This window comes from Nerophis lumbriciformis, linkage group LG31 (genome assembly GCF_033978685.3).
Source record: "Nerophis lumbriciformis linkage group LG31, RoL_Nlum_v2.1, whole genome shotgun sequence".
Lineage (NCBI taxonomy): Eukaryota > Metazoa > Chordata > Actinopteri > Syngnathiformes > Syngnathidae > Nerophis > Nerophis lumbriciformis.
In genome coordinates, this window is record NC_084578.2 from 29902379 (window position 1) to 29929921 (window position 27543).

Genomic DNA, 27543 nt, shown 5'->3' on the forward strand with positions numbered 1-27543 from the left:
AATGTTAGTGCGGCCCGCGGGTTTTATATGAATGGCTTTTGACAGCGACATACTTGTCAACCCTCCCGATTTTTCCGGCAGACTACAAATTTCAGGGCAACTATACACTCGAATGTGCTGTGAAGGTACAGCATTTAGCGCCCACTATAACCAGCGTGCCGACCCAGTCACACGTTGAATGGGGCTTCTGCTTGCTCACGTAAGTGACAGCAAGGCATACTTGGTCAACAGCCACACAGGTTACACTGACGGTGGCGGTATAAAAAATTTTAACACTCTTACTAATAATGCGCCACACTGTGAACCCACACCAAACAAGAATGACAAACACATTTCGGGAGAACATCTGCACCTTAACACAACATAAACACAACAGAACAAATACCCAGAATCCCATGCAGCCTTAACTCTTCCGGGCTACATTATACACCCCCGCTACCAAACCCCGCCCACCTCAACCGACGCACAGGGGGGGGGGGCTGGTGGGAGGTTGATGTGTGAGGGAGCAGGGTTGGGGTGGGGGCGGGGTTTGGTGGTAGCAGGGGTGTATAATGTAGCCCGGAAGAGTCAAGGCTGCATGGGATTCTGGGTATTTGTTCTATTGTGTTTATGTTGTGTTAAGGTGCAGATGTTCTACCGAAATGTGTTTGTCATTCTTGTTTGGTTTTGGTTCAAAGTGTGGCGCATTATTAGTAAGAGTGTTAAAGTTGTTTTATATGGCCACCGTCAGTGTAACCTGTGTGGCTGTTGACCAAGTATGCCTTGCTGTCACTTACGTGTGCAAGCAGAAGTTGCATATAACAAAAGGCCGGGCTGGCACACTGTTAATACATATTGTAGAGGGTGCTAAATGCTGTACCATCATGGCACACCCTTATTAATATTGTAAGGGTGAAAATCGGGGAATATTAATCCCGAGAATTTTCTGCGAGAGGCACTGAAATTCGGTAGTCTCCCGGGTAAATCGGGGAGGGTCGGCAAGTATGCAGCTGAGCCGCATCAGAGTGATCAAAGAGACGTATGCGGCTCCGGAGCCGCGGGTTGCCGACCCCTGCCCTGGGAGGAGCTGGATGACGTGACTGGGGAGAGGGAAGTCTAGGCTTCTCTGCTTAGGCTGCTGCCCTTGCGTCTTGACCTCGGATAAGTGGAAGAAGATGGATGGATGGACATTTGTTGTGGCAGTGCTATTTGTGCAAAGTTCCTGTGACTGGGAAGCTCATATACCACAAGTTAGTTTTTTCTGGCAGATGTTTTAATACCATTGCTATTTAAACAAAGTTTGGATTTTTGGCATAAATTTCTTCGCCACCATTTTCAAGTGCATCCATCTCTCTCGCGTTGTTGATTTGACAGAATCATGTCAATTTCATCTCACCACGCTGCTGTCATGAGGGCTTAGTTCCTCGAGTGTTGCAGAGGTTTGAGTCAAACACCCGATCGCTGTATTAGTGGTAATACTGCTGAGGATTGTTTTTTCATTGAGAGCAAAACAAAATATGTGATATATCGGCAAAAACGGGAAGATTAACAGGTATGATTCACACACTCAACTGATGGTAGTCAGAGGGGGGGCTCCTCAACCTTTGTTTCAGGCCATAGAAAACACACAAAAAAAGATAGCAAAAAAGATTATTTTAATTTAATTGTGGCATGTGCATAATAACACAGACATGCAACTTGCAGGGACATAAATGCTAATAAAAGCCGCTTTTTTTACACAGAGTCTGAATCAATCGGCGTAACCTTCCTTTGCCGCTTCGTGACTGGTGTCTCGTCTATATGTAGCTTGTTCAGTGTCTACTTTATATGGAGCAAATATCATAGTTAGAAATTCATAACATTGTGTCATATCATGAAAAATAATGATTCACAACTTCACTATGCTGTTGATTCAGAGACGAGTAATATTACCTAAAATGTGCATTTTTCTTGTCATGTTTTTTATTACAGCTGTATGGCTTCTCGATGATCAGCGAGCTTGGTCTTGGGCCAACCATAGGTAAGAGCCAGAATTTGTAAATATTAATTATCCAATACAATTACTGATTCCAATGCGATACCAAACAAAGATTCAAAGGACACACCATAAATTCCCTGCCAACCAGTGGGACAATAGAACCAAACAAAGCACACTCAGTCAGACAAACTGAACACGCAGCTGCAATGGACGACCCACCATGTCCGTAAGGAGAAGGAGAGAATCATTATTTAGCAGCTTAAAACATTTCTAAATTCCTGGGCGCCACAGGTCCTCCAAGTCACCCAACCGGCCTGTCACAAGGTAGCAAAGTCATGTGTTTGGACGATGCACAAGTACTGATGCACAAGTACAAAAAGGGCGTTTACTAAAATGTATACAGGGATGTCAAGAGGAGAACTCAGTGTGACTGAGACAAAGGTCACAGGACCAAATCACAAACAAAAATTAAGGCTAAGGGGCAAAGCCACATTGACAAAGCAGGAACAAAGTACTTACAAAGAACACAATAGGTCAGGAACAAGTATTGCATGAAACCAACAACCAGAACTGAGACATGGTTAGACCTAAAAGACAATCGGATGTCTGACTGTTGCCTAGGCAGGGTGTGGGAAGGTCAAATTAATTTGATGCATGAAAGTGAACCTCTAACCATGTGACTGCAATCCCTGGGGTCAGTAGCATTATATCAAATTAATCACACTAATTCTCTTTCTATCTGACTGCGAATCCCGGCCAATTACGATAGGAGTGGCATGAAAGATCACTGTTTCACTCATACAACTCTGTTTACATCCATAAACAATCAGTGAACATGTAACCCTGTGACAACACTACAGCAACTTAGTCATGAAAAAAGGTGAATTGGTACCCAACAGGAAGGTCCAAGACAACAGAAGGTAACAACTTGCCTCTTTCTGAGGCCACCCAGAAGACTAGTCTGGACGGTTTCTGGATTCCATCCAAAGCTGTTTCAGCAGATTGGCAAATATTTTACCTGTGCACTATCCCCCTGAATCACCATATCCATTACCTGGGTGATATCAGGTAGCTGTCAGTTGGACTTTTAGACTTCAGGTCCCAAATAAGTCCCTCCAAATACAGTATAACAGCAGTAGTGCATTAGTATTTGCCAATCAAGAAGCCATGGCAGTGGACTGATATGACTTTGCCACTAACCTATCAGTGGCTCTGCACCTCTTATTTGGGTGTTGGGCAACCAGAGCAGGAAGCTCCAGCAAGGGGTGCAAATGAGGGACCAACCTGTAAGACCCCATGCATGCCATGTTGCTTCTGCAATAGAAGACTGATGCTGGTAAACCAGCAGCCAAAGATGTAGCGTTTACCCTCAAGGAAATGGTGAACTCACTAACACCAATTGGCACAATCTCATGCCGACCAAGAGAATAGGAAAAGTGTGATCCTGTGTGTGTGCATTATTTATGTATAGTGTGGCGCACACCCACAGGTGTAGTTAATTTGGCATGATACTCCTGACCCAAGAGATTGTAGACACAAGTTTACTTGTTCACTAAAATAAAATAGCACTGCCGGTGTAAACCAGATGGCTCCTCTCCAGGAACTCCAAAAAAGGTCACTGAAAGCTTAATACTTGAAGATAAATATCAGCTTATTAATAGTATTTCAATTTAAGTGTGGGGCTGTGGAAAAAAAACATTTTATATATATATTTTTTAAATTGTGGATAGCAAATGTGAGTAGTCTTACTCAGTGTGCTAAAGTCTCAAGAACAGTTTTACTCAGTGTGCTAAAGTCTCAAATGATTTGATGACGTCGCAAATAGACTATTGCCCTCATGCCGCCAGCCTTTGCTATGTATGTAACACAAACTACTACATTTATGTTGATCAAATAAAAGCATTCTAAAGTTTATTTTCTCAGTGCCAGAGTAAAAATGTGATCAAGAGAGTGACCGCAGAAATGTGTTTAAAAAAAATCAAGACATAACGTTTTTAGTTATATGCAATTGTTATTTTGCAGGTGTGCTTTTAGTGTGCGGAGGTCTTGTCAATGGCCCATATGCACTGATCACGACTGCTGTGTCTGCGGATTTGGTAAGCATCTAATTACATTTTGATAATACAATGCATTTCTGGTTAATGATAATAATACAATGTGCTAACAGTATGAACATGTTTTTGGATAAGGCACTATTGACAATACTATAATGGTACCTCGGTTTTTGTTAGTAATCCGTTCCAAAAGATCTGTAAGAAAGAATGTAAATCCAAACCATTTTTCCCAAATACCCAAAAATATGAACACAAAATGCATTCACCTGTCTGAGGAAGCTGTGGTTGTTTGTAGTCACTAATCATAAAGGTTCTTAAGTGTCATCAGTAGCCTCATGCCAGTTAATGACTCGACCATTCCGAGTGTAACCTGTGTGTTAAATACATTCTGTTGCATATCAATCAATCAATCAATCAAAGTTTACCTATATAGCCTTTAATCACAAATGTCTCAAAGGGCTGCACCAGCCACAACGTCATCCTCGGCTCAGATTCCACATCAGGGCAAGAATATTGTTGCCTTTTTCCGGTTTACTGGTCTTTGTGTTTTATGTGTTGAGTCGCTATATGTGAGCCAGATTAAAGACACTTTTACATGCACGTCGCCTCTCTATCTGCCCCCTGGGGGTTCAGTCCTAACAGATCATGATTATTTTGCCCCTTTGAAAAATCACACAATCATAGTCGGTCGGCAATTAGTTCTTTGTTTCGACACTGGAATGATACACAGGTAAACAGAATAGTTTGTTACGTGCATGTTTGGCTGTACAAAAAGTAGGATGGCTTACGAAAAGTAAATCATAAAAAAGTGGGGAAAATATTAAACATACAAAATTTATTGTGGCGGTCTTGGCGGTTCAAAACGCCTTTCGCTGTGTAAAGAACGGCAGCCTCTGATAATACTATGCTAACACCGCCATAATCAACCAGTAACATTTTCTTCCCGGATCTTTGTGATGTAAACACGGTAACTACATGGGTATGGTGGAGTAACACACGGAAACATCACATGCTCATCAAGGAGCGACACGAAAACACTGCTGTTGATTCAAAGTAGAGGGTGGAAGACTCCTCCGTCTTTCAGGGAGATCTGTGGAACTACCACGCCAATCTGCGTTGGTACCGTGTTCAAAACTGCCATACAGACACCAAAACCGGCATACAGAGACATCCTGAATCAATCAATCAATCAAATCACAGATGTCTCAAAGGGCTGCATAAGCCCCAACTACATCCTCTGCTCATAACCCATAACAGGCCAAAAAACACTCAACCTAATGGGAACAACAAGAATCTTTGAGTTATGACCGAAATCACGTAACCAAATCAACATGTATCCCGAGGTACCACTGTATGTGCATCTATTGATCTCTCGCTCCATATACTGTAAAAAGATTTTTAGTCATTTGAAAAAAGGAAATCAGTAATGTGCTTGTTACACCTCTCTTACAGGGCACCCACAAGAGTTTGAAAGGAAATGCCCGAGCATTGTCAACTGTGACTGCCATCATTGATGGGACAGGATCTGTAGGTCAGTATCAATGAATCATAGCTGGCCAGTTCCCTTGTACAAACCCCGTTTCTATATGAGTTGGGAAATTGTGTTAGATGTAAATATAAACAGAATGCAATGATTTGCAAATCCTTTTCAACCCATATTCAATTGAATGCACTACAAAGATAAGATATTTGATGTTCAAACTCATAAACTTTATTTATTTTTTTTTGCAAATAATAATTAACTTAGAAGTTCATGGCTGCAACACATGCAAAAGTAGTTGGGAAAGGGCATGTTCACCACTGTGTTACATGACCTTTCCTTTTAACAACACTCAGTAAACGTTTGGGAACTGAGAAGACACATTTTTTAAGCTTCTCAGGTGGAATTCTTTCCCATTCTTGCTTGATGTACAGCTTAAGTTGTTCAACAGTCCGGGGGTCTCCGTTGTGGTATTTAGGCTTCATAATGCACTACACATTTTCAATGGGAGACCGGTCTGGACTCCAGGCAGGCCAGTCTAGTACCCGCACTTTTACTATGAAGCCACGTTGATGTAACACGTGGCTTGGCATTGTCTTGCTGAAATAAGCAGGGGCGTCCATGGTAACGTTGCTTGGATGGCAACATATGGTGCTCCAAAACCTGTATGTACCTTTCAGCATTAATGGCGCCTTCACAGATGTGTAAATTACCCATGTCTTGGGCACTAATACACCCCCATACCATCACAGATGCTGGCTTTTCCACTTTGCACCTATAACGATCCGGATGGTTCTTTTCCTCTTTGGTCCGGAGGACATGACGTCCACAGTTTCCAAAAACAATTTGAAATGTGGACTCGTCAGACCACAGAACACTTTTCCACTTTGTATCAGTCCATCTGAGATGAGCTCAGGCCCAGCGAAGCTGACGGCGTTTCTGGGTGTTGTTGATAAACGGTTTTCGCCTTGCATAGGAGAGTTTTAACTTGCACTTAAAGATGTAGCGACCAACTGTAGTTACTGACGGTGGGTTTCTGAAGTGTTCCTGAGCCCATGTGGTGATATCCTCTACACACTGATGTCGCTTGTTGATGCAGTACAGCCTGAGGGATCGAAGGTCACGGGCTTAGCTGCTTACGTGCAGTGATTTCTCCAATTTCTCTGAACCCTTTGATGATATTACGGACCGTAGATGGTGAAATCCCTAAATTCCTTGCAATAGCTGGTTGAGAAAGGTTTTTCTTAAACTGTTCAACAACTTGCTCACGCATTTGTTGACAAAGTGGTGACCCTCGCCCCATCCTTGTTTGTGAATGACTGAGCATTTCATGGAATCTACTTTTATACCCAATCATGGCACCCACCTGTTCCCAATTTGCCTGTTCACCTGTGGGATGTTCCAAATAAGTGTTTGATGAGCATTCCTCAACTTTATCAGTATTTATTGCCACCTTTCCCAACTTCTCTGTCACGTGTTGCTGGCATCAAATTCTAACGTTAATGATTATTTGCAAAAAAAAAAAGTTTATCAGTTTGAACATCAAATATGTTGTCTTTGTAGCATATTCAACTGAATATGGGTTGAAAAGGATTTGCAAATCATTGTATTCCGTTTATATTTACATCTAACACAATTTCCCAACTCATATGGAAACGGGGTTTGTAAATATGCATCAACCAAGGGGACATAAAGACTATGCTTACAAAACTAAGAAGCAAAAACCCAGCATAGAAGCTCGTAGCAAGCAATAGGGAGCAAAAAGGAAGTGACCAGATTGAGCTGCCTGAAACAAAAAGCAGATACAGTAAACAGGAGGCTTTAATATTAATAACTCAGGATTTTATTTCACACATCAACCATTTGCAAGTTTAAGTTATACAATTTATGGTCATACGCAACACAAATCCTGTTTTATAAAATAATTAGGAAAAGTTGGACTAATGGAAATACAGAATAACTCTTTTCCCATTATAATAAATAATGATAAATGGGTTGTACTTGTATAGCGCTTTTCTACCTTCAAGGTACTCAAAGCGCTTTGACACTACTTCCACATTTACCCATTCACACACACATTCACACACTGATGGAGGGAGCTGCCATGCAAGGCGCTAACCAGCACCCATCAGGAGCAAGGGTGAAGTGTCTTGCTCAGGACACAACGGACATGACGAGGTTGGTACTAGGTGGGGATTGAACCAGGGACCCTCGGGTTGCGCACGGCTACTCTCCCACTGCGCCAAGCCGTCCCATTCTTGGTCTAATATGATTAAACAATGTCTTTAAAACATGCCAAAATCCAGAAGTTTGCAGTTATTCAGCCTTCAGAATCAGCTGTGGTATTTGTACAGTATGTATTTCTTTTTGTCTGCCCTTTTTATCTTCAGCTACAATCACCAAGTATAATCTTTAAAGTTAAAAGTTAAGTTAAAGTCCCAACGATAATCACACACACACTAGGTGTGGTGAAATTATTCTCTGCATTTGACCCATCCCTATGTTCCACCCCTTGGGATGTGAGGGTAGCAGTGAGCAGTAGCGGTGGTCGCGCACAGGAATGATTTTGGTGATTTAACCCCCAATTCCAACCCTTGATGCTGAGTACCAAGCAGGGAGGCAATGGGCCCCATTTTTATAGTCTTTGTTATGACTCAGCCGGGGTTTGAACTCACAACCTTCCAGTCTCAGGGCGGACACTCAAACCACAAGGCCACTGAGCAGGTATTTTTAATTACTTCTATTTCTCTGAAAATACTCATCTGTAGCTATCAGAAAGACTAAGAATGTTGTCATTCATCAGATCATTGTATTCTCAGGGGCTTGTATCAATTGCAATTGGACTGTTCAGGTTCTCTTAGAAGACGTTTCACCAGGCTTTATCAGTTTATGTTCAAAGACTAGATAGGACAGACTAGATAAGGACAGCTCCAGTTTAAAGGGATGGAGTCAAATCCAAGTATTTACTCTCTTAGGTAGTTGGACGCCCCAAAACCAAAAGTCTTCTGAGAAACAAGAATACGTTGTTCTCAGTGCATTCAATCAATGGCAACTGGACTGTTTAATTTTATTAACTGAACAGTCCAGTTGGGATTGATTGAATGCCCTGATATATAGGTCATTGGAATAAGCGGTAGAAAATGGATGGATGGATGTAGTAACTCCAGTCAGAAAATGCAGTTTTCAGTGCCATTCTGTGTTCTACCTTACACTGTGCAGAGGCTTAAAGCCTGAGAATAGATGACATTTTGAGGCTAAATGCTGTACTTTATTAACATGCATTAATATACATGACACCTGCAGGAATATGTGAATTTCAAAGGCTCTACCGTATTTTTGAGGCGCACTGGCTAAAGACGCACTGCTGATGAGCAGGTCTATTCAGGTTTATTTTCATACAAAAGGCGCACTGGATTAAAAAACGCATTGAAAAGGGGTCATATTAGGATTTTTTTCCTACATTTAAAACACTACCTTTTTGGCGGTCTTATTTACGTGGCTCCACTTTGACAGAATCTTCTCCCTATGTCATCTTTTTTGTATCTGTCGTTTTTAGTCCTTCTCAGCAACTACTGACAAATATAAGGGAGAAATGTACGCTACTTTGTATAAGTAATGGCAACAGCAGACAATGAATGCCCCACAACAAGAGAATACAGAAGAAGAATGCACTTATTGACTATAGTGTGGACTAAACTGGCAGACAGGCGCAGATTTTTGGGACTTATGCAGATCCCAAAAACACATTAGCAGTAACCAATAGGTAATAAAAGTTGGTTTTGCACATAATATTGCAAAACTAAATGCCATGTGATATGTCTCCTAATATGTGCAATTTTGGGGTCCTTATACACACACCATTGTAATACCTGTATGTTGAAGCACAGCACGTCTGACTACGGTAGCTATAATTCACTGCGCACCACCAAACGATGCGGCTTCGTAGCTTACCAAAGTCGTACTAAAACATTTTCACAGATTCTTGAGCACTGTGTGTAATGTTTTATATTATTAATAAAACATCAAAGTTTGAGGCTTCCTTGCTTACCGGTACTTGCTAGCGTCATTTATTTAACAGGCGTCATCATGCAGTCCATTCTTGCATACTCTCGTATGTATGACTTCCATCTGCTGGTCACACTTATCATTACACCATGTACCAAATAAAAAATTGCTTTGAGGTCGGTAAGCCCAACTAGGGTTACGTACATTAGGTGCACCGGTTTATAAGGCGCACTGTTTATTTTTTGAGAAAATTCAATTATTTTAAGTGCGCTTTATTGTCTGAAAAGTACGTTATTCACAATTATTGATTACAAACTAATAGTCCAGTTTATGCTTTTGTCTGCAGGTGCAGCAATCGGACCCCTGCTGGCTGGGGTGTTATCTGCAGGTGGTTGGGATCAGGTGTTCTACATGCTCATGACTGCTGACTTTTTTGCTTTATTGGTGAGTAATTTAAAGTCTCTTTAATGCTCTACTTAACGTTCTTCTTTATCATGCCTCTATACAAAACATAATTAATTGATTTAATTAATTGACTGTTGTACAGTATGTTGTCTACTAGGAGGTTATGAACTACTGGGATGTGATTATTTGTATTAATGAAACTTTACTATGCTTTTTGTTGTCTAAAGCAGTGTTTTTCAACCACTGTGCCGTGAGATACAGTCTGGTGTGCCGTGGAAGATTATCTAATCAGAATCAGAATGAGAATCAGAAATACTTTATTAATCCCAGAGGGGAAATTAAGATTTTCAGCACAATCCCATTCAAGATCAGACAAACATTACAGGGAGACAGAACAGGATCGCTGACGGGTCTGCCAACTTCCGGCGCCCCTTACAAAAAAGGTGAGATACAGGTAAACAATGGGGGGAGGAAAAAAAATCGGTCTAAGCCTGGGCCCCTGGAGAGGGGGTCCAGGAATTTCACCTATTTGGGTTAAAAATATTTTCTGCAAACCAGTAATTATAGTCTGCAAATTATGTGTTGTTGTTGAGTGTCGGTGCTGTGTAGAGCTCGGCAGAGTAACCGTGTAATACTCTTCCATATCAGTAGGTGGCAGCAGGTAGCTAATTGCTTTGTAGATGTCGGAAACAGCGGGAGGCAGCGTGCAGGTAAAACGGTGTCTAATGCTTAAACCAAAAATAAACAAAAGGTGAGTACCCTAATAAAAGGCATTGAAGCTTCGGGAAGGCTATGCAGAACAAAACTAAAACTGAACTGGCTACAAAGTGAACAAAAACAGAATGCTGGACGACAGCAAAGACTTACTGTGGGGCAAAGACGGCGACCACAATGTACATCCGAACATGACATGACAATCAACAATTTCCCCACAAAGAAGGATAAAAACAACTGAAATATTCTTGATTGCTAAAACAAAGTAGATGCAAGAAATATCGCTCAAAGGAAGACATGAAACTGCTACAGGAAAATACCAAAAAAATAGAAAAGCCACCAAAATAGGAGTGCAAAACAAGAATTAAAACACTACACACAGGAAAACAGCAAAAAAAACCTCAGAATACGTCATGGCTTGATGTGACAGGTCGTGACAGTACACCTACTTTGAGACAAGAGCTATAGTGATGCATAGTTGGTTATGGTTTAAAGTCATATCCAACAATTGCGACAACCACTTTTTACTGTCAACTGAGTTTCGTTTTTTAATGATTTCTGCTGGTGGTGTGCCTCCAGATTTCTTCAACGCTAAAAATGTGCCTTGGCTCAAAAAAGGTTGAAAAACACTGGTCTAAAGGATATTGTCTCAGAGATTTAGAGATTTTTCCAATGTGCCTTGCCAAGTTACCTAATTTTATTTTGAATATGTTTTTCAATCAATAATTTCAAACAAGTTATACTTGTACATAATTAGGTTAAAGTTCAAACAGTATTGGCTAATCCATTGTTTAGTTTTTACAATAAAAGTCAAACTGCCATTCAGGGCTGCACAGTTAATGAAATTTTTTGTTTTTGTTAGTAATCAATACAACAAAATAATACACAATAATAACATAATAATACAATTCCAACTCCAAAACCAAACCCGGTCCAGCAACATTCAGAAAAGCAATCAACAGAGCAATTGAGAGGACACACAAACATGACACAAAACAATCCAAAAGTAGTCAAACAAAAATGAATAATATCAACAACAGTATCGATATTAATAAGAATTCCAACATAGCAGTGATTAGGAATCCCTCATTGACATTATCATCACAGCCATTTATAAAAAAATATATAAACATTTAAAAAATGAACAATAGTGTCACAGTGGCTTACAAAGCATCTCATAAGCTTGACAACACATTGTGTCCAATATTTTCCACAAAGATAAAATAAGTCATATTTTAGGTTCATTTAATAGTTAAAAAAACTTAATCACATTTTAATCACAATCACGATTTTGGTTGCCACGAATGAATGAGGGTGATCGTCGGCAATATTAATATTTAAAAAGTAGGCTCCACTGCATCTTAAATCAATCACTTTCACAACCGCGGTGGCAAAACACAAGCTATTGTGTATGAGCACAAAACTCCAGCACCATTAGAAGCATTAGTTCCTTATACAGTAATAGTATTATTAACATTAACACCCTTCTCCTTGGGTTTCTGCAGCCGATCACTTCGTTTCACTTTATTTCACTCACTTTAGACCGCATTGCTGGTAGTAGATGGCTGCAGGTGTGGACAATATTGGAGACCGATGCATTTGTCCCACCCAAGTGTTATACTGCGCAGGAGAAAAATATTTGATTTTGCTTTCATTTCGAAAGCGCAACACGGTCTTGTGTCATTTGCCGCTCCTTCACTCACCTGCTTTAACTCTAAGAGTGTTAAGGAGGAGAGGAAACATGCAGCAGGCGATCTAAAAAACGATAGGTAAAGTTGATTATAACGTGTTGATGTTTTTTTTACGGGGATGGTCACTCGACCTTTATTTAATTGCTCACTTTATCAGTGTTCCAATAACATCAATACTAGCTGAAATATTTTGTTATCTCATTGAATTGGACGCAGACTGTAAAGTGGCAGCATGCTGAGTTGTGTATTAGATGTGAAAGGTATCACTTCTATTTATATTTGTCGGACAAAGTGTTGCACTGAACCACATGGTGTTGTTGGAGAAGAACAAAGCTTGTTTATTAGATTTTATCTTCATTGGTCAAACTGCTTAGTGTTTTACAAACCCCAGAACCAGTGTAGTCGGCACATTGTGTAAATCGTAAATAAAAAGAGAATACAAATATTTGAAATCCTTTTCAACCTATATTAAATTGAATAGACTGCAAAGACAAGATACTTAACGTTCGAACTGGAAAACTTTTGTTATTTTTTGCAAATATTAGCTCATTTGGAATTTGATGCCTGCAACATGTTTCAAAAAAGCTGGCACAAGTGGCAAAAAAGACTGATACAGTTGAGGAATGCTCATCAAACACTTATTTGGAAAATCCCACAGGTGAACAGGCTCATTGGGAACAGGTGGGTGCCATGATTGGGTATAAAGCAGCTTCCATGAAATGCTCAGTCATTCACAAACAAGGATGGGGCGAGGGTCAACACTTTTTGAACAATTGTGTGAGCAAATTGTCGAACAGTTTAAGAACAACATTTCTCAACAAGCTATTGCAAGGAATTTTGGGATTTCACCTTCTAAGGTCTGTAATATCATCAAAAGGTTCAGAGAATTTGGAGAAATCATCATGCCAAATTAACTAGTTTTGGTTTTTTTTATATTGATTTTAAAAAGTTAACACTATACACCATATTTTTTTCTTTACATTGGTGGGTTTTTTCATGTTAGAAAGTTATTACTTAAAAAAAAAACAATTCTTAGCATTTTGTGAATGTGTTGCACTGTATAGTTAATTCTTATGTGAAATATCTCTGCTCAAACTCTTTATGGATCTGTCCTGTTACCAATACAGTATGTGTCCCCCTAATGTGAAACTGCATCTGCATCTGCGCATGCGTATGAATTCAGGGAAAGCGGAAATGTAATTGGTCATTAAAGGACTCTTTCGCATGAGTTCAATTTAATTTTTTTTTTTTAACTTGGTATAAGATTTTAGTGTGTGTATAAGTACTTCTTTAGCACATTCAACAATACCAAGATAATAATGACAACCGTGATCATTTTGGTCACAATAAGTGATATTCATTTTTTTTACAACCTTAAGAGCTACAAAGTGTTGAACAAAATGAAACCTACCCATAAGTAAAAAGAAACGTCGTTAAATACGTTTGGATGTTTATCACATGTTTTTTTAAAATACGAACCAAAATGAATCCACAAACAAACGCTTGAGTTGTTCGAGTATGCGAATTACATGATGACATCATATATAGCCATGCCCATACACAATTTGGAAACTATGTCATATGCATGGCCACGCCCCCTTTTCCATTGACCGCCACAAGTCTAATTTATTACTTACCGTATTTTCCGGTCCATTGGGCGCACCGGATTATAAGGCGCATTGCCGATGAATGGTCTATTTTTTATCTTTTTTCATATATAAGGATTATAGGGCGCTTTAAAGGAGTCATATTACTATTATTTTTTTCTAAATGGAACACACTTCCTTGTGGTCTACATAACATGTAATGGTGGTTCTTTGGTCAAAATGTGGCATAGATTATGTTTAACAGATCATCTTCAAGACGCTTTCTGACAGTCGCTTCCGGATGCTCCGTTTTGTGGGCGGTCTTATTTATGTGGCTCATCTTCGACAGCGTCTTCTCCCCGTCATCTTTGTTGTAGCGGTGTAGCGTGCAAGGACGGGAGTGGAAGAAGTGTTAAAATATGTTTTAATGACATTCAGACTTTACTTAAACCAATATCGGAGCAGCATCTCCTCATCCGGAAACAACCACACCGGAAATGTGTCCCATGAAAAAACGTCTGACCGGAACTCTTAACAACTAAAGTTCCTTGGGTGAATAATGTAAACTCACTACACCGGTATGTTTTGGTGCTTTCATGGCAGATATAAGTAAGAACTTTACATGACTTTATATTAGAAATGCCAACAGTGGAGGATGAATGTCCCATAACAAGAAGATAGAGAAAAAGAATAAGCTTATCAACCACAGCCTTGGCGCGAATGCGCACAATTCAATTCAATTCATGCAGATCCCAAATACAGATCAGCAGGTACCAGAAGGTAAGAAAAGTTGCTTTTGCATAATATTGCGAAACAAAACGCCGGATAATATGTCTTACCTTATACACACACCATAATAATACTCGTATGTTTAATGCACCAAAAATCCTTCAAGCGGTGCAGCTTCATAGCTTACCAAATGTTGGTGTTGTTTACTTGGGACTCATCATAGTGCAGGCTACACTTATTTCTTATGTTTGACTGCCATCTACTGGTCACACTTATTACATCATGTACCAAATAAAATAACTTTGAGGTGGGTGAGCTCAACTAAACTTATTCCTTACATTATTACTATTCAACTGAAGACCCCAGGCCGCCGGTTGAATAGACAAGTCTAGTTCAGTTCAAAATTCCTAAAAACACTAGAATGCTCCTGTTGTATAGAGGAACTTTGACCACTGTAAACACATTGGCAGATCCTTGCATTGACATTTTACCTTTGCTAGCAAACATAGAACACTGGGGTCCAAACATGTGATTTACATAACTGAGGTGTTCCTCAAGGCACCCCTTTAAGTCCTTTCCATTTTTGGAATAAATTAGTTATAAATTCGTTTCATAATGTGATGTGGATTATATTAGTTTATAAGTTGGTTTCGTAATGTGATTTATGTAACTAAGTTGTTGCTGTAGCATACTTGCCAACCTTGAGACCTCCGAATTCGGGAGATTGGGGGGGGCGGGGGCGGGGTTAAGGGGGAGGAGTATATTTATAGCTAGAATTCACTGAAATTAAAGTATTTCTTATATATATATATATATATATATAGTACACAGTAATGAAAACACAGTTGTTCTACTAACTGTACTGTACTTGCTGCTTACTTTAAAAAAAAATAACACTTAACTTTCACTATTTGATTGGCTTTTGTTCTGCCATTTGAGTACTGGCGAGCGATCTCTGAATCCGGGAACATATCCTTCACGGATTTGTTGAAAACATCCGCAAATGAGAACGGAATGTTGCTTGCAAGGTGGCCCATAATACCGCGTTGCCGCCCCCTTGTGCTTCTCTGACCGTTCATGAGTGACTATATCCATTCTGCCACCGTGTTATGGGTTATAGATAAACCTAAGGATAACGGAGACATATGTAATAGTCTCCTTTTCAGGTGAGAGGACGCTAAAGGCAGTGCCATTAAAGCACGCCCCCAATACTGTTTGTCCGGCTGGAAATTTTGGATATTACAACTTGCTGTAGTTTTGAAGCAATGCATGATGGGAATCCGGATGTTGTGTGTCAGTGTATTAACGTGCCGGCTGGAATAAACACACGCTGAGAAATAGTTCCGTGCCTGCCTACTTTATGGGTTATAGATAAACCTATGGATAACGGAGACATATATAATAGTCTCCTTTTCAGGTGAGAGAGGACGCTAAAGGCAGTGCCTTTAAGGCACGCCCCCAATATAGTTGTCCGGCTGGAAATCGGGAGATTTTCGGGAGAATGGTTGTCCCGGGAGATTTTCGGGAGAGGCACTGAAATTCGGGAGTCTCCCGGAAAATTCGGGAGGGTTGGCAAGTATGTGCTGTAGCTCGTTGACTTCAGATGCTAGTGGTGTTCCTCAAGGTTCCATTTTAGGTTCTCCCTTTTTTTCATGGGCTATTCAACTGGTGGCCCGCCAGTTCAGTTAAAAAAACTTGTGACTCACATTTTCGCCACAGATTCTTAAAAACTATAAATTGCTGTCATAGAGATGATATTTGATTCGCTTTTTTGCAGAAGGTTCTTAAAAACAGCGGAGCACTCCTGTAACACTTGTCAAAATAATTACACCAATTAAATGTCCACAGAAGAGGACTCTGGTTCTGCGTAATATACAAAATAAGACTAATAATGAGGGGAGAAGTCTGGCCCCTCGGTCTTTAGCTTTCTGGAAATGTGGCCCCCACAACCATTTAGTGGAAAATCCCTGTTCTAATGGTACATTTTCATTTAATTTTCATTTATTTCAGGCAATGACACAGAACAAGTACAAGGTAGACAACATATAAAAATATGAAGTCATATAGTGCAAAAAGGAATACAGTATACATCATGTAAACATGATGATCCAACATGTATTCGTATTCTGACTTTTTGGTATGCAGCCTTCAATTTGGTACGTAGGTGTCCCAAATTCCCTTGAAGTACACTTTATTTAGTAAGGAAGAGGAAGTAGAGATGCATGACAATCAAACAGTATTTTCTTAAGCAGATACCGATAACGTACTGCTTCTCAAGACCGATACTGATAACCAATAACTGATGACTTGCTTATGTCTATCATTTTAAAAATGTAGATTAAAGTGTAGTTTTTGAACACCTGCATATAATAAAAACATAAACAAAGGTGGCTTTGATAAAGTGTCAGTGCAGATTTGTTTTAACTTCAACTTATCTTCAACAATGGTAATGTGCTGGTTATTTCCATGATGGATTCGCAAATTGCTCTAGCCTTCGGGATGCCTCTGGCAAACGTTTTGCAGTTCAAATGCTGTAGCGTTGGGAACAAGCAGGGCTTTTCTTTGTGGCAGCTTTTTTAGCCGCAGGCGTCTTCCTATGCTTTCAAAACACCGCCGTAGCAATGCTGGCATTTTGGGTGGCTGAAAAGGTTTGATATGTTGAAGGGTAATGTTGTTTCCCTTCACGCAGAACGTTTGCATTTGGCGCAAATAGCGTGCCAAAAGTCTTCTTCTGAAACAATGATGAAATCACACACGATGGATGCCATGTTTGTTTACAATGAGCTTAGTAGTTTACGACAGCACGGCAAGTACGAGAAAAGGAATTCTTGATTTTCTCAACCTAACCTACCTACCGCACAGTACGGGTAATTTCGCCTCATTTCTATTGGTTATAATGGAATTATTTGTGTATTGACAAATGAGAGGCTTACTATACGTACCATAATTTCCGGACTATAAGCCACTACTTTTTTCCTACACTTTGAACCCTGCGACTTATAAGACGGAGCAGCTCATTAAAGGATATTTCTTTGCTGACGGCCATAATAAAATATATAAATATTTTTAAAAACACTGAGAGGATGTTTAATTGTTTGTGCTATGGCGCCATCTTTTGGATGAATTTGCTCACGGCAGGTGCTGCAGTGTCCTTCCATTTATTGGTTTCAACAGCCGGAAGTAGAGTGCCAATCCGTCTTCTAGCCGTCCATAGCCTTTCTACTTGTATGGTTTCTTTATTCATCACTCCAAGCAACATGTATAAGTTTTACAGTATGACTTAAACGGTTTATACTTAATTAGACAGCCCCACGTGTGATGTGTGTAGGAGTGTTTTCATGCATATTTGTACGTGTTATTGTATTGTAATGACCCTGGTGTCATTAGCATTAGGTAATATGCTAACACGTTTACTACGAGTGTATGTGTTATTATTATTACCTTACAATGGTATTCTTATTGTATTGTTTCAGTTTCACAAATTCCTCAGTAAATTCATCAAGACGTCACCGTGTAGTTATTCAGTCTGTCCAGCTGATTGGATAACTAGCTTCCGCAGTTAGTTGGTCCATGACGATGGCATCTGTTTTGTTCGATCAGCCGTTTTACTGCCGTGTTACATGCACCGTTTGGAAACAATTAACGTATGTAAATAAACATTTACAGAATCATACTGTGTAAATAACTCATTTTGCAACGTATATATCTGCAGCTTATAGTCTAATACAGTGGTTCTCAAATGAGGGTACGCGTACCCCTGGGGGTACTTGAAGGTATGCCAAGGGGTACGTGAGATTTTTTTTTAAATATTCTAAAAATAGCAACAATTCAAAAATCCTTTATAAATATATTTATTGAATAATACTTCAACAAAATATGAATGTAACTTCATAAACTGAACATCAAATCAAGTAGGCTATTCCATTCATTACCATAAAGCCAGAGTTTCCCCCATGCCATGATGGTTTGACCCTCACTAAAATGTCTGTCAAAAAGAACTGTGAAAAGAAATGCAACAATGCAATACTCAGTGTTGACAGCTAGATTTTTTGTGGACATGTTCCATAAATATTGATTTTAAAGATTTATTTTTTTGTGAAGAAATGTTTAGAATTAAGTTCATGAATCCAAATGGATCTCTATTGCAATCCCCAAAGAGGGCACTTTAAGTTGATGATTACTTCTATGTGTAGAAATCTGTATTCATAATTGAATACTTGTTTATTTTTCAACAAATCTTTAGTTATTTGTATATCTTTTTTTCCAAATAGTTCAAGAAAGACCACTACAAATGAGCAATATTTTGCAATGTTATACAATTTAATAAATCAGAAACTGATGACATAGTGCTGTATTCTACTTCTTTATCTCTTTTTTTCTACCAAAAATGCTTTGCTCTGATTAGAGGGTACTTGAATTAAAAAAAATGTTCACAGGGGGTACATCACTGAAAAAAGGTTGAGAACCACTGGTCTAATATATGGAGAAAAAAAATTTGAGTCAAAAAAATCTCAAATTTAGTGGGTGCGGCTTATATACCAGTGCGATCTATAGTTCGGAAAATACGGTATTAAAAAAAAAAACCTTGGTCGGACACGCTTATTCTTTTTGTAAGATTTGTAACACCAATTTTAGCATATCACATGTAGGAAAAAAGTCCATGAGCCAGCATTAAAAATACATCAAGCGTAATAAATACCTGATTGTGTTTTTTGTACTCAGCCTTCCAGGGACTTTTCTCATATTTTGAAATACAAATGTTGTCAGGTATGTCATCCAGTAACGAGAGGATTTGGCCGTTCAAACCCCCCTGCTTTCGTCCCAGTCCTTGGGCAAGACAGTTCACCCATTTTGCCTCGGGCGAATCACTGCTGAATAAATTAATGAAAATTTGGTGGTTGTCGAGAGAGGACGTTGGCGGGACTCGGCAGCCATGTTTCTGTCAATACACCCCAAGGCCAGCTTACCACCGCCAGTGTGTGACTGTGAAGGTTATTGAAGACGCTTTCATTATTTTTACAGCGAGTTTATAAACTCAACTCTCAGAACTGAGAATTAAACTCAAACCATAACCACATTTATATTCTTTGGGACAAGCGGTAGAAAATGGATGGATGGTTGGCATGTACTTACTGTGTGAAGACAGCATTGGTGAGGAGGAGGGCGTTTGAATCTTTCTTTGACTCTTGTTACAGGGCATTCATTTGTTTCAACTGATATCATTGTATTTTTTGTTTTTGCTTACTTTGCAGCTTTTGCTAAGGCTTGTAACGAAGGAGTTGAGATCAACTAAATCCCGACCCATCTCTTCTGTACAGTGAGTTTTACTCTTTCTTTTGTTCATCACTTAACAGATTTCCTGTTAGATACATATTTACATTCCAGTATTTCTGGTGATTTAAAAAATACATATATACAAAAAAAATCATGGGAACATTTGCTTAGTTCTTTGACACTATATTTTTACCACAGTCCATAAATTAAAGAAAATCTGTGGTGTGGAGTTGATAGAACACCCTTCATGATCTTTTTAGCCATTTCCAGTTCAGGCAGGCTGAAGTCCAAAAAACCTTCAAAGTCAGAATTAGTAACTTTAATGTTAGAGAAAGTATAGTTGGTTTATTACATCTAGGGCTGCAACTAACAACTAATTTGATAATCGATTAATCTGTCGATTATTACTTTGATTAATCGATTAATAATCGGATAAAAGAGACAAACTTCATTTCTATCCTTTCCAGTATTTTATTGGAAAAAAAACTGCATACTGGCACCGTACTTATTTTGATTATTGTTTCTCAGCTGTTTGTAAATGTTGCAGTTTATAAATAAAGGTTTATTAAAAAAAAAAAAAAGTAGCCTCTGTGCATGCGCATAGCATAGATCCAACGAATCGATGACTAAATTAATCGCCAACTATTTTTATAATCGATTTAATCGATTAGTTGTTGCAGCCCTAATTACATCCTCCTTGACTATATTCAAAGTGTTTTAGTGTTTTTGGCAGCCCGCCACAAATACATTTGGACAGCTACAAATAGATTTGGCGCTGCCTGTTTGCCCTTGGTCATTACAACGGTCTTTTTACGAAACCCAAAACTTAAAACCAGTGAAGTTGGCATGTTGTGTAAATCGAAAATAAAAACAGAATACAATGATTTGCAAATCCTTTTCAACTTATATTCAATTGAATAGACTGCAAAGACAAGTTATTTAATGTTCGAACTGAGAAAGTACTTTTTTTTGGGCAAATAATCATTAACTTTGAATTTAATAGCAGCAACACATTACAAACAAGTTGGCACAGGGGCATTTTTACCACTGTGTTACATGGCCTTTCCTTTTAACAACACTCAGTAAACGTTTGGGAACTGAGTAGACCAATTTTTTAAGCCAGTGCGGTCCCAAGTCAAAAGGTTTGGACACCCCCGTTTTAAATATTGGTTTGTACTTAACCACTTTAAGATTTATGTACCGTATTTTTCGGACTATAAGTCGCTCCGGAGTATACGTCGCACCGGCCGAAAATGCACAATAAAGAAGGAAAAAAAAACATATATACGTCGCACTGGAGTATAAGTCGCATTTTAGGGGGAAATTTATTTGATAAAATCCAACACCAAGAATAGACATTTGAAAGGCAATTTAAAATAAATAAAGAATAGTGAACAACAGGCTGAATAAGTGTACGCCATATGAGGCATAAATAACCAAGTGAGAACGTGCCTGGTATGTTAACGTAACATATTATGGTAAGAGTCATTCAAATAACTATAACATATAGAACATGCTATACGTTTACCAAACAATCTGTCACTCCCGATCGCTAAATCCGATGAAATCTTCCTCCCCGGTGTCGCCTCTGGTATGTCCTTTCTTTCTGCTGCTCGATTGTCGTTCTCTGCTGCATATTTCACTACGTCCAGCTTGTAATCTGCAGTATATGATTTCTTTTTCGGTGCCATTTTAGTTCAGCCCTCTTTTTAGTTTTTATAAGTTACCGCCAATGTTGATGTGATCCATTTTAATAGCTACGGCAGTAGCATATAGCATATAGCAGTTAGCATCCTATGACCCACAATGCACTTCTCCCATGACCCTCCCCCGCCGAATTCTTATTGGTTGACGTGTGAGTGACGTTTGCTTACGTGTGTGTGACGATTGCTGCCATTTGCTTCGTCTCTTACGCGAATGAGATAAATAATATTACAAACCCCGTTTCCTTATGAGTTGGGAAGTTGTGTTAGGTGTAAATATAAACGGAATACAATGATTTGCAAATCCTTTTTACCCCATATTCAATTGAATGCACTACAAAGACAAGATATTTGATGTGCAAACTCATAAACTTTATTTCTTTTTTGCAAATAATAATTAACTTAGAATTTCATGGCTGCAACACGTGCCAAAGTAGTTGGGATAGGGCATTTTCACCACTGTGTTACATGGCCTTTCCTTTTAACAACACTCAGTAAACGTTTGGGAACTGAGGAGACACATTTTTTAAGCTTCTCAGGTGGAATTCTTTCCCATTCTTGCTTGATGTACAGCTTAAGTTGTTCAACAGTCCGGTGTCTCTGTTGTGGTATTTTAGGCTTCGTAATGCGCCACACATTTTCAATGGGAGACTGGTCTGGACTACAGGCAGGCCAGTCTAGTACCCGCACTCTTTTACTATGAAGCCACGTTGATGTAACACATGGCTTGGCATTGTCTTGCTGAAATAAGCAGGGGCGTCCATGGTAACGTTGCTTGGATGGCAACATATGTTGCTCCAAAACCTGTATGTACCTTTCAGCATTAATGGCGCCTTCAAAGATGTGTAAGTTACCCATGTCTTGGGCACTAATACACCCCCATACCATCACAGATGCTGGCTTTTCAACTTTGCGCCTATAACAATCCAGATGGTTCTTTTCCTCTTTGGTCCGGAGGACACGGCGTCCACAGTTTCCAAAAACACTTTGAAATGTGGACTCGTCAGACCACAGAACAGTTTTCCACTTTGTATAAGTCCATCTTAGATGAGCTCAGGCCCAGCGAAGCCGACGGCGTTTCTGGGTGTTGTTGATAAACGGTTTTCGCCTTTTATAGGAGAGTTTTAACTTGCACTTACAGATGTAGCGACCAACTGTAGTTACTGACAGTGGGTTTCTGAAGTGTTCCTGAGCCCATGTGGTGATATCCTTTACACACTGATGTCGCTTGTTGATGGAGTACAGCCTGAGGGATCGAAGGTCACGGGCTTAGCTGCTTACGTGCAGTGATTTCTCCAGATTCTCTGAACCCTTTGATGATATTACGGACCGTAGATGGTGAAATCCCTAAATTCCTTGCAATAGCTGGTTGAGAAAGGTTTTTCTTAAACTGTTCAACAATTTGCTCACGCATTTGTTGACAAAGTGGTGACCCTCGCCCCATCCTTGTTTGTGAATGACTGAGCATTTCATGGAATCTACTTTTATACCCAATCATGGCACCCACCTGTTCCCAATTTGCCTGTTCACCTGTGGGATGTTCCAAATAAGTGTTTGATGAGCATTCCTCAACTTTATCAGTATTTATTGCCACCTTTCCCAACTTCTTTTTCACGTGTTGCTGGCATCAAATAATAAAGTTAATGATTATTTGCAACAACAAAATAAAGTTTATCAGTTTGAATATCAAATATGTTGTCTTTGTAGCATATTCAACTGAATATGGGTTGAAAATGATTTGCAAATCATTGTATTCCGTTTATATTTACATCTAACACAATTTCCCAACTCATATGGAAACGGGGTTTGTATTTGATATTTTACAGTAATGTGTTAATAATTTCACACATAAGTCGCTCCTGAGTATAAATCGCACCCACGGCCAAACTATGAAAAAAACTGCGACTTACAATCCAAAAAATACGGTAAATGAAAAGTACATAACAAATAAAGTCCATTATTATTATTTTTGGTGGGCGATGTGGCTTCCTTGAACCCACTGTAAAAACACCTCTGTCTTCTCTGAGTATAGAACGATCACTCCCTTCTGAAAAAAAAAAAAAAAAGAAGCACAGTTTGTAGGTTCATTGTGAACAATTGAATACATACTTGCCAACCCTCCCGAATTTCCCGGGAGACTTCCGAAATACAGCGCCTCTCCCGAAAACCTCCCGGGACTAATATTCTCCCGAAAATCTCCCGATTTTCAAGCCGGAGTTGGAGGCCACGCCCCCTCCTGCTCCATGCGGACCTGAGTGAAGACAGCCTTTTTACACATCCGCTTTCCCACGATATAAACAGCGTGCCTGCCCAATCACGTTATTCCATACGAGGCGTCCGGCATACCGCCGATGAGCATGGTGCAGATGGAGAAGATCTTCTCGGCGTCCGTGTTGGCGCACACGTTGCCAAAGCCCACGCTGGTCAGGCTGCTGAGGGTGAAGTAGAGGGCGGCGATGTACGAGCTGTGCACCGACGGGCCGCCGACCGTGTTGTTGATGTAGGGCATCTCCAGGCGTTTGCCCAGCTCATGGAGCCATCCATGGGGAAGAGACGGGAGGACAACAGGGTGACATTAACTAAATCATCCAGACGAGAGATAAATTGTATTATTATGTTTATTTTACCTAAAAATAAATATATTTATAATTTAAAAAAAACAACTAAATACATTTTTACTATATTTTGTTAAAAACATCAAAATTAATTGTATTTTTATTTGTATTTTTTCTGACTCCTTTTTCTGACAGCCATAGAATTATACTTTAAAATAAACATATTTGAACTAATTAATTTAAATTATAATAATTCCTTTAAAATGACCATATTTAATTATTAAAATAATTGCTTGTTTATCAACAACTTTAGCATTTTATTCATTACATTTTGAAGCTCTCAGAAGCCAAGTTATGTTATATTCCTTAAGATTTATTTATGCAAGTTTGAAGTATCAATTATCTAAACACAGTTTTGTTTGCATATTTTCAGGATGTAGACATATATCCATCCATCCATTTTCTACCGCTTATTCCCTTCGGGGTCGCGGGGGGCGCTGGAGCCTATCTCAGCTACAATCGGGCGGAAGGCGGGGTACACCCTGGACAAGTATATATATTTATATGAAATACTTGACTTGGTGAGTTCTAGCTGTAAATATACTCCTCCCCTCTTAACCACGCCCCCGCCCTACCCCAACCACGCCCCCAACCCCCACCTCCCGAAATCGGAGGTCTCAAGGTTGGCAAGTATGATTGAATAGCTTAGCTGCTCAGACAGCAATGTGTTTATGTAATTTTAGGGGTATGTTGTTTCTTATCGGGGGAAGACGCTAATGTTTCTTGTTTTCATGTTAGCATTTAGGCTAGCGAGCTGGCGCCAGTCTGTGATTTTATCAAAGCGTGTCTATCTATCACGGTTTTTTGATGATTTTAATTTAAAATTGGTCATACTAACCGTTTTTACCACGGTTATCGTTAAAGGCCTACTGAAATGCGATTTTCTTATTCAAACGGGGATAGCAGGTCCATTCTATGTGTCATACTTGATCATTTCGCGATATTGCCATATTTTTGCTGAAAGGTATTAGTAGAGAACATCGACGATAAAGTTCGCAACTTTTGGTCGCTGATAAAAAAGCCTTGCCTGTACCGGAAGTAGCAGACGAGTAGCGTGACGTCACAGGTTGTGGAGCTCCTCACATTTGCACATTGTTTACAATCATGGCCACCAGCAGCGAGAGCGATTCGGACCGAGAAAGCGACGATTTCCCCATTAATTTGAGCGAGGATGAAAGATTTGTGGATGAGGAAAGTGAGAGTGAAGGACTAGAGGGCAGTGGGAGCCATTCAGATAGGGAAGATGCTGTGAGAGGCGGGTGGGACCTGATATTCAGCTGGGAATGACTAAAACAGTAAATAAACACAAGACATATATATACTCTATTAGCCACAACGCAACCAGGCTTATATTTAATATGCCACAAATTAATCCCGCATAACAAACACCTCCCCCCTCCCGTCCCAGTTCTCCACAGGCCATTGGTAAAGCTTGACTGTCATCTTTCGGGAATGTAAACAATGAAACACCGGCCGTGTTTGTGTTGCTGAAGTCGGCCGCAATACACCGCTTCCTTCCTACAGCTTTCTTCTTTGCTGTCTCCATTGTTTATTGAACAAATTGCAAAAGATTCACCAACACAGATGTCCAGAATACTGTGGAATTTTGCGATGAAAACAGACGACTTAATAGTTGGCCACCATGCTGTCTCAAAATGTCCTCTACAATCCGTGACGTCACGTGCTGACGTCATCATACCGAGACGTTTTCAGCAGGATATTTCGCGCGAAATTTAAAATTGCACTTTAGTAAACTAACCCGGCCATATTGGCATGTGTTGCAATGTTAAGATTTCATCATTGATATATAAACTATCAGACTGCGTGGTCGGTAGTAGTGGGTTTCAGTAGGCCTTTAATACCGTTTATCGTTACCTCCCTCCCGCTATCTCCAAGTTCTATTGGCTGTAAAACAAGATGACACCCTTTATCAGTGTGATGTTCATGTTCTTCTCTACTCCACAGACTGAAGGAGCACTGAACGCTGTGATTGCACTGCATCAACACAGGAGCACCCAAACACGTTGGACCTGCTGGAACCAACTGACAGTATGCTACTTAACACGCTGAAGTTGTTGCAGTCTCCCAGAACAGCAGTTCATTTCATTTCTGTTTGGGGGATTCAATTTGTACACATTTTAAGTACAGATATGACCTGGATTACATTTGGGATTCTTACAACTTGATTTATTAGACCTTGCTATCTCTTATCGAAACAGAAATGGAAAGTATTTAGGGAAAACCTTGACAAATTTAGTTTGGGATCATTTCGAATGAAATTCATTTGCGTCCTTTGCTTTGCCTTAGTTGGATGTGGATATTTAATTTTACTGAAATGTTGAAGACATTCAAACTATAAGCACTTAAAACGGACAAATGTTGAAAATAGGGGTGTCCTGATCCAATATTGCTGTTGGGTATCGGCCCTATAGCAGTATTGACTTGTATCTAAAATCACTGACATAAGCAATCCTGCAGCGCGTTTACTTGTGCAAAGCTAGACAGCCAGTTTATTTCTAAATGTCCTCCAATAAGCACAAAAGGTTGGACTTTTCTTGTATTTTAGTCAAGTCATTTACAGAAGGTAATCATGGTAGGCTAGAGGCTACAGAAGGGAAGGTGCATGCATCCACATGGCCACATTCCTGGGTGGCTCTCGCATGAGAAGAAAGTGGGGTTAATAATTTTCCAATGCAGTCTGCTGAAAATAATGGAAAGTGTCACTCCACCTAGCAACTGACGCTGTGGTCAACGTTGGAACTGCAACAAAACACATTTTATGATTTTTAACACTCTACTGTCGTCTGGCAACTAAACTTCCCATTTCATCACGTTTCGTGTGTCCTGGTAAACCGCGACGAATGGGGTCATATGAATCCCCTTCATACTGTACTAGGAGCTAGCAGTTACACCACAGCTACATACACAAGATAGACATACATAATAAGTGTCCTTAATTAAAGAATATTGATGTCTAAAACAGCACATTTGTCAATATGAACAAATATCGAATCATTATAGTTACACATACAAAGTCTCCAAGGCAGAAGCGTATTAGAAAGTAGCAAACATGTCTGCATTATTCAACTTACTGCATCATGGGCTAAACTAATGAATTATTGTGGCCGCGACGTGTTACCAAAAATGTAACAATCACCACTCCACTTCAACTTAAAGACAGCATAATTCAATTACAGACGGTTATTAATAAATTGGTTGATATTTCTTCATACACACCTGCTCAAAATGTGTTTAACATTCCACACTCCAAAATAATAAAAGTATGTATGATTCATGCTGATTCCAGATCAATGTCTGTATCAGACTATA

General features: G+C 39.5%; 1 protein-coding gene across 5 annotated transcripts in view; it reads left to right on the forward strand.

Annotated features, from left to right (window-relative positions):
• Positions 1-27136, forward strand: part of slc37a1 (solute carrier family 37 member 1) — a 120848-nt gene extending 93712 nt beyond the window's left edge. For 4 of the 5 annotated variants that reach the window (XM_061926282.1, XM_061926281.1, XM_061926283.2 and 1 more), the window contains 6 exons: positions 1951-1999; positions 3980-4053; positions 5464-5542; positions 9843-9940; positions 19874-19938; positions 26179-27136. In XM_061926282.1, coding sequence (XP_061782266.1) covers positions 1951-1999; positions 3980-4053; positions 5464-5542; positions 9843-9940; positions 19874-19938; positions 26179-26194 — 381 coding nt within the window. In that variant the 3' untranslated portion in view covers positions 26195-27136. Of the gene's footprint in view, positions 1-1950; positions 2000-3979; positions 4054-5463; positions 5543-9842; positions 9941-19873; positions 19939-24586; positions 24735-26178 lie in introns of all 5 variants that reach the window. The other variant, XR_009811380.1, reaches the window with a different exon arrangement.
• The last annotated feature ends 407 nt before the right edge of the window (positions 27137-27543 follow it).